The sequence below is a fragment of the Camelus dromedarius genome, chromosome 11 (genome assembly GCF_036321535.1).
Source record: "Camelus dromedarius isolate mCamDro1 chromosome 11, mCamDro1.pat, whole genome shotgun sequence".
NCBI lineage: Eukaryota > Metazoa > Chordata > Mammalia > Artiodactyla > Camelidae > Camelus > Camelus dromedarius.
Window position 1 is genome coordinate 1501548 of NC_087446.1, and position 18045 is coordinate 1519592.

At 64.5% G+C, this 18045-nt stretch overlaps 1 protein-coding gene across 3 annotated transcripts in view; it reads right to left on the reverse strand.

Annotated features, from left to right (window-relative positions):
* TAFA5 (TAFA chemokine like family member 5) overlaps positions 1 to 18045 on the reverse strand; it is a 167766-nt gene that overhangs the window by 17350 nt on the left and 132371 nt on the right. For 2 of the 3 annotated variants that reach the window (XM_064491352.1, XM_064491354.1), the window contains exon 3: positions 3472 to 3599. In XM_064491352.1, the coding sequence (XP_064347422.1) occupies positions 3472 to 3599 (128 nt within the window). Of the gene's footprint in view, positions 1 to 3471; positions 3600 to 9295; positions 9591 to 18045 lie in introns of those variants that run through there. The other variant, XM_064491353.1, reaches the window with a different exon arrangement.

Here is an 18045-nt window from a genome sequence, read left to right on the forward strand (position 1 = left end):
TTTCCACAGGCCCTGCTGTTCCAGCGCCTCCTCCACTCCACACACAGGGGGTCCTGAGCCCCGACTCCTGCATCCTGGGGGCTGAAGACCGAACCAGCCCCCCCCAACCCCCCGGGGTCTGGCTCAGCTGGCCTGAGTCCACCCGTCCCCCTTCGGCTCTGCTGCTGCCTCTGCCCCCTTCAGCTTGTGCCAGGGGAATTGTGCCCCACCCCTCCTTCACGTCCCGCCCCATCAGGGTTTCTAGGTGGCAGAAGCGGGAACAGAGAAGTGGGACCCACATTCCCACATGGGACCCTGGAATTTTCCTTCTCCGTTACCCCGCCCTGTCAGCCGGGCCTCAGCGGACAGTGCGAGCCACGGAGCTGAGGGGGAGGCCACCCTGCAGCCTGGCTCGGGGAGCGGGAGCTGCATGGGTGTCAAGGAGGGGACGCTGCTCGTGACCTTGGGGAGAGCCTCGGATGTCCACCCGGTCACCTTGCCCAGGGCAGACCAACATCACAGTGCACAGACCGGGCAGGAACGCAGTGCCTGGACCAGGGATCGCGGGAACCACAGGTGCCAGGTTTCCCCGTCCCCGCAGGACTCTGGGTCTCCAGCTTTTCGTGGCGGCCTGCACCAGTCACTGCGTCACCCCACGTTGTGACGTGTGTGCATCGTGGAATGGCCGTCACCCTCGAGACCCGGGGCGTGCTCTGACATTTTGATTCCATTTCTTCCTCCTTCTTTCAGATGCGAAGCGTGATGCACTAAATTACTTCCAGCCCCGCTGACGGGGTGATGGCCTGCACTGGGAAGAGCAGTGGTCTAGGGACTGCAAGCATCCGCAGATGCCCGGGGGTTCAGCTGATCAATTAATCGATGTAGCACACGTATCTCTGGAAGCCCTGAGTGAGGGAACCGGGGTGGCAGGGCCACGGGGCGGTGCCTGCCCTCGGGCAGCTCACGGTTCGGGTGACACAGAGAAGGGAGCAGCCATGGACCACTCAGAGGAGCGGCCAGGCATGAAGAGGTGGGGGTGGGCTGGCTGCCCCTTCGGGACGTGGCCCTGGCTGCTGGGCACCGGGCTGAGAACCTGGCAGCTGGGATGGAGTTAGTGGTCTGCGGCCCACCAGTCATGAGGGCTCTTAAAGCCCGCCTCACGGAAAACCAATTTATGGTACAATGTGAAGCCCCATGCGCTAGTTTGCCGTCTGCGAGGGGAGCTAGGTGCAACCGTGGGCGTGGGGCCGCGTGCTCCAGTTGTAAGTGTTTGGGTCAAGAGCTCAACTAACCTTTTAAGAAAGCTTTGAAAACAGTCACCGTGGGCCTGGGGTTCCATCAGAGCCAGAGACCCCTCCGCAGACAGTCGGGAAAACGACAGAGCCCACTGGACCCACAGTGTTGTCACTGGTTCTGCCAGCCCACGCGCCCTGGGTCCCTGTCCTGGGTGGGGAGGTGACACGGGGCCACCACACAGGAAGGAGGTCGCGGAGCATCACCGCCCGTGTCCGCCCCCTGCAAGGAGGTACATGCCTCCCGTGTGAGCGCTGCCCTCCCGGGGGGGCCGATCAGAGACTGATCGTGGGGCTCAGGCAGAGCCAGGGCCGCTCTGGAGTCGGGCGGACCCGGCAGGCTCCAGCCCCGCCCCCACGACCCACCGGCCAGCTGCCGCCAGCATCTCAGCCTCTCACAGCTGCAGTTTTCACGGCTGAAAAGCTGAGGTGAGGCTTCTGAGTGCGAGGGCTGTGCGGTCAGAGGGAACGGGCGTCTGCACTTTCTCAGCAAAGTTCTTAGCGGGAGTCAAGGACCTGAGGCCGTGCCCGCGGGGAGGGGTGACAAGGACGCCACAGGGCGCCCTTTAGATGCAGCCGGCTCCCAGAACCCCCACTGGCGGGGAGGGGGTGGGGTGGGGCGGGGGGCGGTCGCAGGGAGCCTGCTGAGGGGAGGAGCCCCATCTCTGTGAGGGCACGGGGCACCTCCGCGGCCTCCTCCAGCGGGCCTGCCCGGCCCCACGCGGGCCCGAGTGCGGGCCTGAGCCCGCAGCCACACCCTTGCTGCTGCGGTGGGCAGTGGTCTGGAGCCTCCCCTCCAGCCTCATCTCCTCCCGACGTTCATTCAAAAGACCCCGGCACAGTGTCTCCTGCCCAGGGCCGGCCCGTCCCCCGACGCTGACCCAGGCCCCGCAGACCTGGGACAGAAGCCCCAGTGGTCCGAGGCCCTGCCTGTCCCCAAGTCTCTGCCTTGTGGGAACAGCTCACAGAGGGGAGCCCCAGACCCGATTCACTCGAACACGAGGCCCCGAGGGACCCGGTGGAGGCCCACGGCCACACCCAGCTTTCCAGCCCCAACCTCAGGATGTGCCCCTGAGGCCTGACTTGCGGTCAGACCCGCCCTGCCTGCCGGGTGGGACCTGAGCATCCAGGGCTTTGCTCGGGGCAGCGAACCCCACGGGCCTTGTGAGGACCTCCCTGACACGGCCCATCCAAGTTCTCAGACGGAGGACGCAGGGGCAGGAAGGGGGTGGCTTTTCCTCAGAAAATTCCTGAGGACCACAGCCGCCACCTCTCTGTGCAATTCCTGGGGGAGACGGGATCCCAGTCGGGGCTTTCCGGATGCTGCCACCAAGCCCCAGGCCTCCCGGCCTCACATCCCCCGCATCAAGGCGGGACTCTTGGCCAGGAGATCGCAGCCCGCCCCAGCCCTTAGAGTCCTCTGTACGCCTCAGGAGGAAGAGCCCGGACATGGGTGACCGCTGGCCATGGAGCCCGCTCCGTGCCCGCCTGGCCCGTGCAGCCCCACTGCTGTCCCCCTGGCCCCGGCAGGATGGCGCAGGCCCACCTGCACCACTGCAGCCTGTGCGTGAGGACTTTTCCTCTGAAAAAGAATCTCAGAGAAGACGGCCCCAGAACTGCGTTGCTGTCCTCTGCCTCCCAGCCTGCGGGGGGCCAGCCTGGGGATCCCAGGGCGGGCCCGTGCCCCTCAGGGGGGTCTGAGAGGGACTGAGTGCCCTCGGGGGCTTTTGGAGATTTAGCTCCAAACAGCCACCACGCCTGGGGCAGGAGGGGGTGGCCTGGAGGAGGCCCACAGCCCCCTCCCCCCAATCATTTCTCTTGAAAGGCCCCTCTGTGGGTTCTAAGCGTCCTTCCTGCCTGGAGCCAGGGCACATCACCCAGAAACAAGACAATGGCACTAGCAATCTTGGGTGTGGGCTGGCCAGCCCAGAGGGGCCTCTGTCCGGCCACTGGGCCGAGGCGCACGTGGTGACGGTGTGATGGAGCAGAGCAGCCCAGGGACAGACCGATCTGGCCCCGGGCAGAGGGGTCCCACAGCAGGAGGCGGCTGGCAGCCTGCGCGCAGGGGCCAGCTAGTGACCAGCTTCCGCCTGTCCCTGTCACCGCCAGCCTGGGGCCCACCCACCCGTGTGCTCCGGTGCCTGAAGCCCACTCCCCCGCCCCAGGGCACCCACAAGAAAGCTGGGGGCCACGTACGTACCGTGGTGGTCTTTATCCGCCCGCCGGGCTGCGTGCACGTCCAGCCTGACCGGTTGATTAACAAGTCACAGCCTTCTCCCTCCAGACAGGGAGACATGTCACACCACTGCTTTGTTCTGATAATCCGTGCTGCGGAGAGAGGAGAGAGCCGTGAGCATGGGCCCAGCGCCACGGCAGGACCCGGGGCATGACTCCCAGCACCGGGTGACATCGGGCGCAAAGGCCCGGCGGGCGGCGCTGGCGGTCAGCCGGGGTGGCCGGGCTGGGCCGCTGCCTTCTCCCTGGCCTCCCAGGCTATCGCTCGCTGCCCAAGTCCAGCTCTGCTGTGGGCCACTCGGTAAGCAGTGACCAAGGGCGTGGGGGACAGTTTCAAGGAGCAGACACGGCCCCTTCCTGGAGCAGACAAGGTGGTCTCATCTCTGCTGGCTCTGTGCTCATGGTGGGTTTCAGAGCAGGGCCGCCCGGCTGCCCCAGGAACGCCTCCAAGATGAAAGACGACAGCAGGCCCACTCCAGCCACCACCTCTGGGGAGCCCTCCTAGGGCCCGCAGGTGTCAGGCCGGCTGCATTTACCAGCATGGCCCCCTCGGGCCTCTCTCCCGCGTCTGCTCATCACTCCTGCAGAAGTCCCCACGGAGGTCCTGCCGTCCCCAGGGCATCTTTTGGTGACAGTAAAAGATGGCCCCCAAACCTCATCGAGCACCAGCAAATACAAGCCTTAAACCCACGAAGAAGCTACAGGGTTGAAACCGCTTCTCCAACCTGCCGATCCCCGGGAATCCTACGTGCTCGGCCCAGAGACGGTCGGGAAAAGCTAGAGAAAGGAGGAAGGGTTTCTCAGGATCAGCCAGGATGGATGGGGTGGGAAGCTCCCGTGCGGCTGAAAAACGTCTGAATCTGTGCTCCCCTCTGTCCCCTGGGCTGTGCCCAGGGACATGCTGTCAGTGCCCGGCGCCCGGCTCAGAGACGTCCATCACCAGGGAGGTCCGGGACCCAGCCCCGGTTGTGCCGCCACGGAGCCTGGCCACGCATGTCCGCACACATGCACGCACACAGATGGGAAAGCGGAGGTCACACGGATGCACACACGAAACACCCACCTGCACCCGCACAGGCTCCACGTGTGAACAGCACGCCGTGCCCACGGGCACACAAACAGATGCGCACACACGTGCGAGTGAATGCACGTTCACAGGCACACACACCACCACACACACATGCGGGGCCCCTTATGGGCTGGCAGGCAGATGGATGTGTCTGCAGAAGGAACAGACACACTGATTGGCGGACCACGGCCGGGGCGGTCAGCCCTGCTGAGGGCACGGCGGCGGTGCCGGTCACATGACGCCCTTTGTTGGCCACGGGAGCTGGACTCACCTGGCCGCAGCCCGCTTCCTGCGGGAGGCGGTCGGAGGCGCAGGGCGGGGCCCCCACATCCCAGGAACAGAGGGCCTTTCATGCCACACATCACAACCTCATCTCCTCCAGCCCCTGACGTCAGGGAGGCTCTCGGCCGGGAAGGGCGACCCCAGGGCTACCGGTGCGGACAGAGCATGAGGGGTGGGGGCTGACGGCGGGGGACAGCGACCTGGCCTGTTTCTGAGTCATGACCTCCGGGCCCTCAGCCGATGCAGGCCAGGGGCGTGGGTCACACAATGGCTACGCGCCCAGTGCCTGCTCCCAGGCCTGAAGGAGAGCAGGTTTGTTCAGACTGGGCCCCGGGGCCTCACGTGGCCGAGCTCTGCCAACCTAGAGCCTCTGACCAGGCTCTGCAGTCCCGGGACTCAGCCCGGCCCCGCCTCGGAGTGACCCCCACCATCCCCCCCCTCCCCCACGCGCATGCACCTGCACACATGTATCCACCATGTGCGCGTGCGGACATTGGCCCGCAAGTCACCGTCCTCTCTGGCGGCCAGTGCCCGGGGCCTCGGGATGAGGAGGCTGCCTCCTTTCTCAGACTCTCCCACTGCGAGGATGTTCAGGCTCAGAGGCTCGCTCCTGGCCACCTCGTCCCCAGAATGAAGCCCCTGCCAGTCGGAAACAACAGAACCGCAAACCTCTAGGGACCCGGGGAGGCCTAGGCTGAACTTTCAAGCAGGGAGGGGCTAGTGTGTGGGAGAGGAGCGCAGGGGAGGGCCTCCCCTGACCGCTTCAGGGCCTCCCACGGCCGATGCTGCTGCTCTCCGCGTGCCATCCCCGTGTCAGGCTCGGGCCAGACCCCAATGCCTTGCTTTGGGTCTCCAGAGGGTGCCGAGAAGTGAGCCTGTGTCCCCACCACACGGACACCTGACCCATAACAGGAATGAGGTGGCAATGCTCCAGGCCACCTCAGAAACGCCCTCCGCTCAGCCGCAGGCCCCCAGCGCACTGTGAGCAGCTCAGCTGTGTGCGGCGGGACGTGTCTGCGCTGGCCTGGGGCCCGAGCACTGCGGACGCAGGCTCAGCCTGGGCTCCCTCACCTGCGGTGCTCCAGGTGGGCGGGGCGCCGAGGACACTGGTCGGGGGGGAGATGCCTGTGGGCCTGGAGGGGGCGGGCCAGCCTGGCACCGAGTCCGCGCAAGGCAGGTGCCCAACACGGAGGAGATGCCAGAACACGCAAACGAACGAGCTACACGTCCAAACCCACTGGCTGCTTGCTCAGGGGTCCCAGTGGCCCCATGGCCACCAAGTCAGAACCCAAACTCTCCTGTCTGTCCGCCAATCCCACAAAAACACGTCCACACTTCCTGTGCTGGAGCCTGGATGCAGCCTCCTTACCTGACCCCAGGATGTTCTGCCCTGAGCCTGGTCACCCTTCCCCTGCATCAAGCCCCCTGCCCGCCCTCTCCCCTGCCCCTGAGCCCACCGGCCCCGCTCCAGGCCCAGCGGGTCCCCTCCCAGAGGCCATGCTCCGGAGTCGGGTACCAGCGGGGCCGCCCTTGAAGCCCGCCCTTCCCACCAGCCACTCCGCCCTGGGTGACGCCCTGCCCGGGACCTGAGGCCACGCCCGCAGCACAGAGATGCTGGGAGCTCTCCTGGGGCCAGTGCCGGGGGTGGGGGGCTCCTCCTGCTCCCCTGAGTTCACGGAGCCCTCTGGTCACGGCTCTGCTTGGAGCAGAGCCCTCAGCAGAGCTCCCCCCACAGCTGGGAATTTCTAGCAGGAGCTGCAGTCCAGGAGGGCGCTCTCATCCTAGGAAAAGCAGAGCGCTCAGCCTGCCAGAAGCCCTCAGCGGCCCGCCCCTGCGGTCGCCCCCCTGAAGATCAGCCCCCGGGGATTAGAGGACTCGGGGGCTAAATTCACACAGACCCCCAGCTGGGGGAGGGATGGGCCTTTGGTTGAGTTTCACCCCAAAAAGCTGATGGCGCTTCACGCCTGGAACTTCACAGGAGTCTGCAAAACAGCCTGGAGTCGGCCTCAAGGAGCAGACGCCAGCAGCACCTTCTTGGGGAGGCCCGTGGCACTCGGCTGCTGCCTCTTTTCTGCTAACATCCCCCGAGCGCCTGCCCTCTCCAGGCCCCCGGAGGGCCCCCGCTGGCTCAGCCCCAGAGCTCGAGTGGCCGCCGCCCTGGAATTTGCTGCGTCGGTGAACAGACTATTCATGCGAGGCCAGGGAAATGCGGGGGGGCCGGGGCCGATGGCACAGGCTGTCGGGCCCCAGGGAACCCGGGTCCACCTTGTTCAAAGGGGGCACTTAGATTTGTAACTTCTCCCCAGGGGCTGTGCACTCCCGTTCTACTCCTCTCAGCCTCCCAGTGGGGGTCTTGGGGAGGTGGTGGAGGTGAGGCGGTAAGCCCCATGATAAAGACCAGCAGGACCCCCAGGCAGGGCCACTACTTTCCCGCCAGCACCGTCCAGTTACCTGGCCCGGTGGCGTTATCTCGTTTTTTGCTTCTGTAAAACGGCTTGCTGCTAGGAAAGCAGAACTTACCCCTAAGATTCTATTGGTTCCCTGAGCTCACTCCTGATTCATCTATTTGTAACACCTCATTTGCATAAAGCTCACTCCTGACTGGTCCATTTCTAAAAAGCTCATTCTTGATTAGTCAACCTTTTTATACCTTATTTGCATACGATGTTGCAAAGTGCAGACTGGCAGCCTATAAAAGCCTGTGTAAACCTACAGACGGGGCCCAGAGCTTGGAGTGTTAACTCCTCTGGGCCCACTGGTGTAATAAACCTGAGTTCTCCAACTCTCCGAGTGCTGCTTGGTCTCTCGCCTGGATCCAGGCTGCTGTCACAACTGAGCTGTAACACTTTGCTGCAACAGAGGGTCTGAGTGGACCCCAGTTCAGTCAGCTCAGCAGAGCCACAGGGAGCCTCCTAGGGCCAAGCACCTCTGTGCTCGGCTGCTGACCCCGTGTGACAGTGCTGGGCAGGGTGGCTGTGTGTTTGTGTCTATGTGTGTGCACGCTGTGTATGTTGTGTGCACACGTGTGCATGTGTGGTGCAGACACACTGGGTGGTGTCTGACATCTTATTCCAGGAACTGAACTGCTGCTGTGGGGAACCTGCCGCCAGCTACACCCGCCCCCTCCGTGGCCAGGACACACGTGGTGCTGGGACCCTCCTCTTTGTTCACAGTGCAAACAAGCTTTGAAGACAGGGAATCTCAGAAAAGTGCCCCCACCAGACTCCCTCGCCCACCCCCCCAAACCTAAGGAACCAGATGACCTTGAAGACACCTGGCGTCTGCTGGATGGCACTGTCCCTCGGACAGCGACTGCTGACAAGCCTGCTGTCTGCTGGCCTGAGTCCAGACAGATGGACGGGGACCCGCGGTGCTAATTTGCCCGGGGATCCTGGAGCCTGGGCTGCTCCGCTCAACGCCTGCGCCCTTGGCTGCTCATAAGTTGTACGGTTCCCTCTGGGATAAACTGTGTCTTCATTTCCATTAACACATGAATCTGCTTACTTTACTCAACGGCTTGGAAAAATGAATCATCCAGAACAAAACCAGTGGGATTCCAGAAATCTCCGGCCACGTTCTCAGACACGGTCGTAAATGGACCTCATCCATTTACAGCCGGGATGGGGAGGCCACGCTCTCAGCAGCATCTGACCTAGAAGTGTGCGTCCCCTTGACTGTCCTAGACCGTGGGGGGGACAGGGGGCCAGGCCACATCCAGACATGGGGACAGGGGAGGCTGACGTTAAATATGAGCATATAAGATGCTAATTATATACACAAACATGCACCCCCCACGGGAGTCAAATGTAACCAAGGGTTCCAGAAGAATCTAACACGTGAAGAGCAGGCACGGGCCCCGAGGACGTGACTGAGAAGCTACTGCTGCTGGAAACGTTCTGAGGATCCTAGGAGGGCCCCTGGCTCCCACCTTTCTGCTCCTCGGGGTGGCACATCTAGGCTCCTCCTGGGAGCAGTTACCAGCTGGGGCAGGAAGGCCCCCGGGGCTGGGAGGTCAGAGGGCACCCTGGGGAGCCCCCCGAGCTACCCTTCGAGGACCTGCCCTGCAACGGCCACTCAGGGCAGCCTGGCCCTGGGGACGGAGGAGTCAGATCAGCAGGGCTCTGGAAGACAGTGCAGCAAAGGCGTAAGGACAGGTAACCAACGGCGAGAACCCAGCTGGCCTGGGGACGCCGGCTAAGTGGCACACCTGGGCCTCCCTCGCAGCTCCGGTCTCCAGCCACCTGGGAAGCACAACCAACCAGAGCGTCTGCTGGGACAGCGCACGTTCCCAGGAGACACCGCTTTGGCCCCACGTAGCCAGAAGCCGCTTCTGTACTCCCTGAAACTCCCGTTTGAAACGTCGGGGCTCAAACACCGCTGGACCTCCCAGGACTCACGTGCTCCTTCACTGCCTCGCTGACTATTGATCGTTACTTACGAGGAATCAGCCCTGGCTTCACATCCCACGTGGGGGCGCGGGAGCTCGAGAGGCGAGGAGGCTGGCCGAGGCCACACAGCCGGGAAGAGGGACGTGGGGACTTGAGCCCGGGCAGCCCCGCGCGCTCTGATCCCACGTGGCCGCGGGCGGGACCCGGCCCCCAGGGGCAGTGGGAGGACGGGCAGGCACAGCTGGCTGGCGGGAGAGACCCGGACTGCCCGGGAGAGGGCCGGGGTGGCGTCCGGGAGCCCGAGCCCATGCCCGCGCTGCTGCCCGCAGCCGGGCCCCTGGCTGAGGCGCCTGCCCTCCCTGTGCCTCAGGTTTCTCCTCTGCTGATGGGATGACAGCGACCGCGAGGTGGGGCCGGCGCCAGGACTGGCGGACGTGGGAGCAAATCAGAACAACCCAGCCGAGTGAAGCCCCCGCCCCCGACTGTTCATTCTCCCGTGGTTATTACGGGCTGGAACGGCGCTAGGACGCTGCGTTGTGGCGAAGCGCCGGCTGTCACCCAGCGCCAGGCCGCTGCCCACGCGAGGCCGGCCCTGCGGTGGAGGTGGGTTGGGCCGTGTCCTGTGACTGTACCCTGAACGCTGGCGGCCAGGCAGGGACGGGACAGCCAGAGAGACGACCAGGGTCAGGGCCATCGAGGGGACGAGGCGGTGACCCTCCCCCTGGGGCAGATCCCACCCCTGACATTGTTAAACAGCCTGTGTAGCTGGCGTCTGCTCGGTCCCCTTCCACCCCTGGCTCTGCTGGGCGTCTCGGCCGTATCCGCTTTCCAGCTTAGCTCTTCTGTAAACACGCCTTCCCTTCTTTTGAATTATTTTCTCGAGACATATTTCTGGGAGAGGGATGACCCAGCGACCAAAGGGCTGAGTGTCTCCGTGTGCGTGGACGCGCCCCACCAGGCTGCCCGTGGGATGGAGCAGACCCTGCCTGTGGCCCCTCAGGCGTCCTCCGGCATCCGTCCCCTGGCGTCTGTCCCCGGGGAGCCGGCACCGAGGCACACGCTGCAGGTGGCTGTGTGAGCAACCGTGGGAGGAGCGTCAGAGGGCGGCTCTCCGGTGGACTTGGGCCTGAGTAAGTATCCCCCACAAACACCCATCCTGTGGCCGTGAAGCCAGCGAGCGCCCGGGTCTGAGAGCTGCACAGAGACACGGCGGCTCCCACCCTCCCTGGAGAGCCTGCTCGGTGGTCCCAGCCGTGACCACGGGAGGGGTGGGGGTCACAGGAGACTCCACGAGGCCTAGGTGCGTGCTGCCCCTCCCACCCCAACGGCACCAGGGCTGCGCGGCCTCAGTGGGGGCAACTGCCCGAGGCCCTCCCTGTCCCCAGCAGGTGCCCCGGGAGCATGTGGAGGGTAGATGTTGGACGGGGGTCCGAGGGTGCCATTGCAGGGGACCCGGCAGCATCCCAGCCCCCGCGGCTCCTGAGGCCTGGCTGCCGGCACAGGGACGCTCGGCCTGGGACGCACTGGGTCTGTGGTCAGCGGTCAGTGACAGACAGCTGCTTCCCACTCTGGCCTGCCTGGGACGGCGTTCGTCCTGGACACCAGCAACCCCACAAGGCTTCCTCACATACACGCAGATTGCACACACGCACACACGCACCAGGGGCTTCTAAGCACCCACGCGTCCTGCCTGGTGCCGACAATTCCAAGGCGCCGCGGGTCCGCCTGTCTGCGTTGTCAGGGTGAGCTGTGCCGACGCGCACCCCGGCTTACAGGGTTAGTTTCACTCCCTCGACCCCCCGGCACCAGGCTGCGCTGACACCTCTTTTAAGAACTGAGTAAATAATGCTGCCCCAGGGGCCCCCCAGGGTGCGTCGGGTCTGTGCCTGGACCTGGTCCCGGTCGGCGCTGATCGCCGCTGACAGCCGGGAGGGGGCGCCGTGACTGCCGTGCGACCTTGAGTCACAACAGCCCCGGCCGCACACCTGGTTCCAGCGTGTTCTGTGGGCCCGGCTCCCAGACGTCCCAGCAGGGGAGGGGGTGGGGCATGGGGTCCACCGACTGTGGACACGCTGGGGCAGTTTTCCTGGGTCCAAGTGGAAAAGGTGAGTGGGGACACAGGACGAGCAGAGAGCATCCTGGGCAGGGACACGAGCCGACACAGCCACTCCTGGCCGTTGACCTAAGTCCTCACTGGGCAGCGTCCCTGGTCCGGTGACAGTTTCAAAGCTCGCTGCGCTGCCGCACACGGGGGTGCACTGAAGGTGTCTGCGTGGGTGCAGGGGCGGGAGCAGGCCGCCATGATCACACAGGTGAGCGTCGGGCCAGGAGGAGTGCCGGGAATGAGGAGCGTTCCAGAATCTTCTCTGACTATCACGCTTCTCTGCTCCTGGTCCGGAGTGGGTGCCCTTGTCATCGCTTCCATCACCCTCGCTGTTCCCAGGGTCCCGGGATCCGACACGCAGCACCGCATGTGCGGGTCACGCACCCACCTGTCCTCGCTGGTTTTGCCCCACCACTGCCCCAAGACGGCACGACGGTAATCCCAAAACGCCAACGGGAAGAGATACATTAGCACTGGGTCTCACAGACCCCCTTCCATTCCGTCCTCACGGGGCCAGGGCAGGAACCTCCCAGCTGACCGACATGGAGGCCTCTGACAGGCGGCCCCTCCCTCACCTGGAGCCTGACCTCTGTGGGCCAGGGGTGGCCTCTATGCCCATCCTGGTTGGGAGCAGCCTGCCTCCTCTCCGAGGGGCTGCACCCGGGGTCTGGCTCCAGGCTCCTGAGCTGCTCTGGTCTCCTCGGTTCTCTGAGATGGACAGACCTCAGTGAGCCAGCCCAGGACACGAAACATCCTGATTCACAGGCAAGGACTGCTGGCAGCTTTCTGGGGTCTTCTCAGATACCTTGACACTGCAGGGCCTCGTCCAGCGGCCCAAGTCCTCCCTCGCCCGGCGGCCCCACGTCAGATACGGGGAGTTCTGGCCCTGGGTGAACCCAGCAGGGAAGCCTGGGATGGGACTGGGCACAGCCCAGTCACCAGGACCCCTGAGCTCAGGTGGCCGGTCAGCCTCTATTTTCCGGGCCCAGAGGGCCAGGGTCACTCGCTCAGGCTGAGCCCCACGCCGTGGAGCACACCCAGCTGGAGAACGCGGGCCTCCCCTCAGGATCTCGGGACCAGGGCTCAAAGTAAGTCAGTCTGAGAACACACTGCTCCACGGAAAGCACCGGGCCTGGTTGTCCACAGGGCAGTGGGGCTCAGAGGAGGCCTGGGGCCAGCTAGGAGGGCTTCCTGGAAGAAGCGAGCTTTGAAGGATGAGTTGGCTACATGGAGAGGGCAGAGACGGTGCAGTGTAGAGGCAGGGGGCGTGATGGACACAGGAGGATGAGGGGTGGCCATGTGGTCACTACCGTGAGCCCAGGCCATTGTGGAGGGGCCAGGGGGAGTTGCATTGCATCCAGGGAGCCACAGAGAGGCCGGGGAGTGGAGGCTGCCCTGGGGGTGGGGGCAACATGCTGGATGTGGCCTAGAAAGCCATGTCCTCTGGGCCATGCAGGGATGTCTGTGGCCCGGAGTCCACCGGGCAGTCACGGCCCCCAGGGCCTTGCTGCCGCCCGCCTGACTTGCAGGCAGCGCCTTCTGGAATGTGGACCCCATACAAGGCAGGTGGTCCGCGGGGTTCCAGCCTGTCCAGTTGCCCCTGCTCAAGGGTCCTGGCTGCCAGGTGTATTACCAGCACAGGAGAGGTGGTGGGGGGAGGGCCCCAAACACGACCCCTGCTGGGACCCCAGCCTCTTGTCAGAGAGCCAGGCCTTCCTCTGGGCAGCCTCCCGAGGGCAAAAGAAGGGGAGGTGCGGCTGTGAGCCCACGTCTCTTGGAGGAGCCTGGACAGCAGTGGGCGGAGGTGCCTGGAGGGAAACTCTCCCAGTGCTCAGGCCACCTCCCTGATGGGCAGCAGCTAACAGACAGCTTGCCAGGCAGAGCATCAGGGAGGCGCATGGGAGGCAGGGAGGGACGCGCGCTGCGTACGGTTACCACCCCCAGACCCGCCCTTCCCGAAGGACATGGTGGCCCTCAGCCAGCTGGAAGCAGCCTGGGCCCCTGGGGAGTCCTGGGGTGGGAAGGGGGCTGGCCGTCTACAGGGGGGACCTGGGCTCCGAAATCGGGAGCCAGTGAGTTAAGTCAGCTCAGACCTGGGGGCCCGGAGCACCCGCCAGACTAAACCCCACTGAGCGAGCAGCACTCAGGGCTTCGCGGCCCCATCGAGTCTCCACGGGCACTTGCCTCTGTTTCCTTTAAATTCATCAGGAGCAGGGGGTCCCTGCTGCACCCTGGCCCTGGGTTCCAGGAACGAGCCGGACTGTTTGTGGGTGGCCTGAACCCCGAGACCCTGGGAGGGGGGCAGGTGGGGCTGGCAGCCCCCACTCCCACCCCGGCTCGGGGCCCTCCTCCTGCCGCGTGGCCCACCCGGGGGAAGGCGGCGGGGGGGAGGCTGGGCCCCCACGCGGCCCCGGACCCCGGGCCTCCGCCCCGGGCCAGGCTGGTGCCCCGCACACGCCGCCCAGGGATCCGGGCGGGAGAGGCGTGCTCTCCTCCTGGCCACTCGGCTGAATCCTTTAATCACTCTGAGAAGAAAAATCTTCAGAACCCAGATTACGTTTTACAATTAGGCAAAATTTTCTTTCTACAACTTCTCGACAGCATAATTCAGTGAGGACAGTCTCGATAATTATTTTTCCTTTAAACAGTACAGTAGAAGGTATTAATTTTCAAGATGGTTCTCTGATTAGCGTGATCCATTAGCTGCCGGCGAAGGGCCCCCCGGCGCCGGAGGCCGGAGAGGCTGCGCGCCGTGATTGGCGCCCGGTCCCACGCCAGTGGAGAACACTCCAGATTTGGGCAATCAAATTAGATTGAGAGAGAAAAACCACAGTTGTCACAAGCTACCTGTTTCATTATTTCATTAGGATTAAGAAATGTAAGTAGAGAGGGAAAAAACACTCCGTTTTTCTTGGGCAAATTCCCATAAATTGGCAGAGCTACTGAAGAGGAGAGGCAAGGGAGGCAGCCGGCGGTTCACTTCAACGTGCGCTGAGGGAGCGCCTCCCCTCTGGTTCCGAGAGGCGGCTGGGCTCCTCCGGGGGGCAGTCCCCAGGGCGCGGGCAGCGGGGCGGAGCCCTGTCCTCACACGTGGGGACACCTCACAGCCCTTCGCTCAGAGCTGGGACGTGCCTGGGTTTAGAGAGGCCGTCTGGGGCAGCCGGGCGCCCCTGGGGATGGGCACCGTGCTGCGGGTCAGTCCCCCAGGAGGCGGGGAGGCCGACGGGCTGGGCTCGTGGTCCTGCCTGTGCGGGGAGACAGTGGCTGTGGCAGAGACACTGAGGCTGAAAACACTGGCTGCCCGCTAGGACTCAGCCCTACTATCTCTCACAGAAAGATTCCCCTGAGGCCTATGAAATGTTTAGAACATCATCCTCTGTCCATTCATTTCTCCTTCTGTTCATCTATCCATCCATCCGTGCTACCTATATATTCCCTTAACCACCCATCCATCCATCTGTCCATCCATCCATCCATCCATCCATCCCCCCAGACCTTTGGTGTGTGGAGCACCATGAAACCCTGAACTTGCCTTCCTTCCTCCAATGACCAGAGATGCCCATTGGCCTCAGACAGGGCCATGCCCACTAGGAAGGGCCAATGAGCCCACTGTTCGGGGAGCCCTCCCTCCTCAGCCCCCGGAACAAGCTTCAGAAGGAGGAGGGAGGGGGAGGCTGAGGTTGAGAGCCCCACCTTGCATCCCCTCTGACCCCCATGGCACGTGCAGCCAACGTGCAGTCAACACAAGGCAGCCTGGACTTCCTGCCTCTCCCCTCCCCGGCGCCTCTCCTGCGCTCCACCAGGAAGGTCGGCAGGTGGAGATGCGGGGGCCAGGGACAGCCCGTGGGCTCCAAAGCCTGTGTCCCTGGCTCTTTCTGACCGGCCTGGAGTGGACCTGTAAACATGCAGCCTGTGACCATCTCCCGAGCAGTCAATGGTGGGGCAGACGGGTGGGGGGGGGGTTGGGGGTTGCCATTGTAAACTGGGAGCCATTCAGTTTCCACGGAACTAGAGGTCCCGGCGGCTCTCGGAGGGCTGACCCCAGACCGACCTCCGTTCCCGCAGCTCTGCTCCCAGTCGTCCCTGACGTGGCACCTGCCAGTCGGCCTCCGACAGCCCCCGAGGCCCCGGCCCCGCACCCCTGTGGAGGAGAGGCTGTGAGGCCTGTGGAAAGGGCCCCGTCGGGAGATGCTGGCCCGGGGGAGGCTCGCGCCTCCCCGGGACGAACGTGGACGCATCACTCCGGCCGCCTCCACTGTCGCACGGCCTGCCCCCCGAGTCTGTCTTCACGGGCATTTCCTCTTATAAGGACGCCGGTCACTGGATCGGAGCCCACCTTGACGACCTCGTCTTAACCCGATTGCATCTCATTTCCACCTGTGGCCCCCTTCGCAGGTGCGTCTCCACGGGAAGCTTCTCGCCTGGGTTGTAAACTTACAAAGCTCGATTTAAGGAACGGGAGGGCAGCCTCTCCTGATGGGCTGTTTATTTGCTTGACGTTTCATCCCCTCGTGTTCTGAGACTCTCCAAAATGGGGCAAACTTGGTCTGGACATTTGGATGCGGTTTCCTTGGTTACCGCTCTGATCTGCAGTCCCCGAGCTCCCCTGTCACTCTGAGCTCGGGTTCAGCCCGGGCACGGGGCCTTGCCCAGTACTGCTGATTTTCTTCGCTGGAAACTGCAGGGAACTGCCAACCATCTGAGCAGAGCTGCTGAATCAGAAAGAAAGGGCCCCAGAGAGTTAAACCCCCACGGAACCAAGACCCTTGGTTCACGGGCTGGGGTCTTCTGGAAGCCCTGAGGGGCACACTGGAACGCACCCGGTGCCCCACCCTGGGATGCCCAGCACCTCCGACCTTGGCGGGTGGGGCGGACGCAGTCCAGGCGCCTGCGGGGCTGCCTAGATGCAGCACGGTGGGTCCGGGGTTTCTGGCTTCTCCCCCGCAGGGCCGTGCCTCCCGCCAGGTGGGGGCCCCGTGCGCGAGCGCCCTGCACACAAGGGGTCTCCATGAAGGAACTCATTGCCCTGGGGTCTCGCAGCAGTTTGGGAAAGCTGCCAGCCAAGCTCTGTCCCCCGGCACCCTGTGCTCTCTGTCCTTGGGGGCTGCCCTGCCCCACTGAGCTCGGGCCTCCTTGCCACCTCAGGGAGCCACGGCTGGAAGAGGATCAAGTGCCCAGCAGGGCAGGAGTGCGGCCCCGTGTGGCAGGAGGCTGGAAGCGAAGCCTTCTCCGCCTCCCCCAAGGCAGCTCTGCGCACACTCAGCGCTGGAGCGCCACCTCCAGCCCCGGGATCCGGGGCCTGGGCCCTGCGGGAGGTGCGGGCTCTGTGCTATCGGACGGCGGGTGTGGCTGTGAGCAGCAGTCGTGAGAGGGGCTCTCGGGATGGCAGTGCTGCTGCGTGGATACGCGTCCCCGCCACGTGTGCGTGGTCCTGGCACCCTCGCTGCCCTCCACCCCAGAGCCCCGGCACGCCCATCTCCAGAACCGCACTCCCGAGGCCAGCACCGGGCCGCCGTGGGGTGACAGTTTATGCGGGGCGTGTTCCTGTCCCGGGTGGGTGTGTGGTGAGGAGCCAGCCCCGCGGCAGGCAGCAGGACAGTGAAACCGGCCCCTCCGTCAGCAGCCCTGCTGAAGCTTGGGACGTGACATTGTTCTGTGTGGCCTGATTGCACAGGACACAGCTTTCTGTCCAGGACACGGGATGAAGTCCAGCACAAATGTGTCCCAGTATGGATTTGGTGACACTGACCTAAAGGCAAGGATGCTCAGAAGTACCTTCCAGGCAGGCGTCCCTTCCCGGGGACGAGCCAAGCTTCCTGTGGGCCACGGAGCCCTGGCCCGGGGCCTTGCCCTGGGGTCTCTGGTGACCAAAGCTGTCAGCGGTGACCAGGCCGGCCCAGGCTGTGCTGGGGCTCCAGGCACTCCGTCCAAGTGCACCGGCTCCAAGGCCGCAGAGGCTGGTCCCACAGCACCCCTCCTTCCAAAGAAGACACCGGCTTCAAGTCCTCACCTGGCCTTCAGGTCAGCGGCCTGGGGTGGAGGGACAAGGCCTGGGGCTCAGGTTCACCCATCAGCCCCAGCGGTGACCAGTGCACATGGCCCCGGCCGCAGTGTCCACACCAGTAAATCAAGACTGGGACGGATGGTGGCTCTAGTCACACCAGCTGTGGACTTGGAATCAGGTCCCGGCGTCCCTCCCAGTGTGGGGTCCACTCACCCCCAGGGCAGCAATGGAAGCACCTGGCCTCCGGTAGAGGTGGGGAGAGCAGCAGAGCTTGGGGGCCCCTGGAGCATCACCTGAGCCCCAGAGAGAACCCGGGACAGTGAAAGCTCGGTCAGCACATCAGAAAGGGTGACGGCGGGAGAGGCAGCTCCCTCCTTCCAAAGACACTAGGTTAGAGAACTTACCCTCCCGCTCACCCTCCCCGGGGTCCTGGTCCTCCCTGGACCCCGCTCACCCCTCCCCGGGCCCCTGGTCCTCCCTGGACCCCTGCTCACCCCTCCCCGGGCCCCTGATCCTCCCTGGACCCCCGCTCACCCCTCCCTATGCCCCTGGTCCTCCCTGGACCCTCGCTCACCCTCCCGAGGCCCCTGGTCCTCCCTGGACCCTCGCTCACCCCTCCCCGGGCCCCTGGTCCTCCCTGGACCCTCGCTCACCCTCCCCGGGCCCCTGGTCCTCCCTGGACCCCCGCTCCC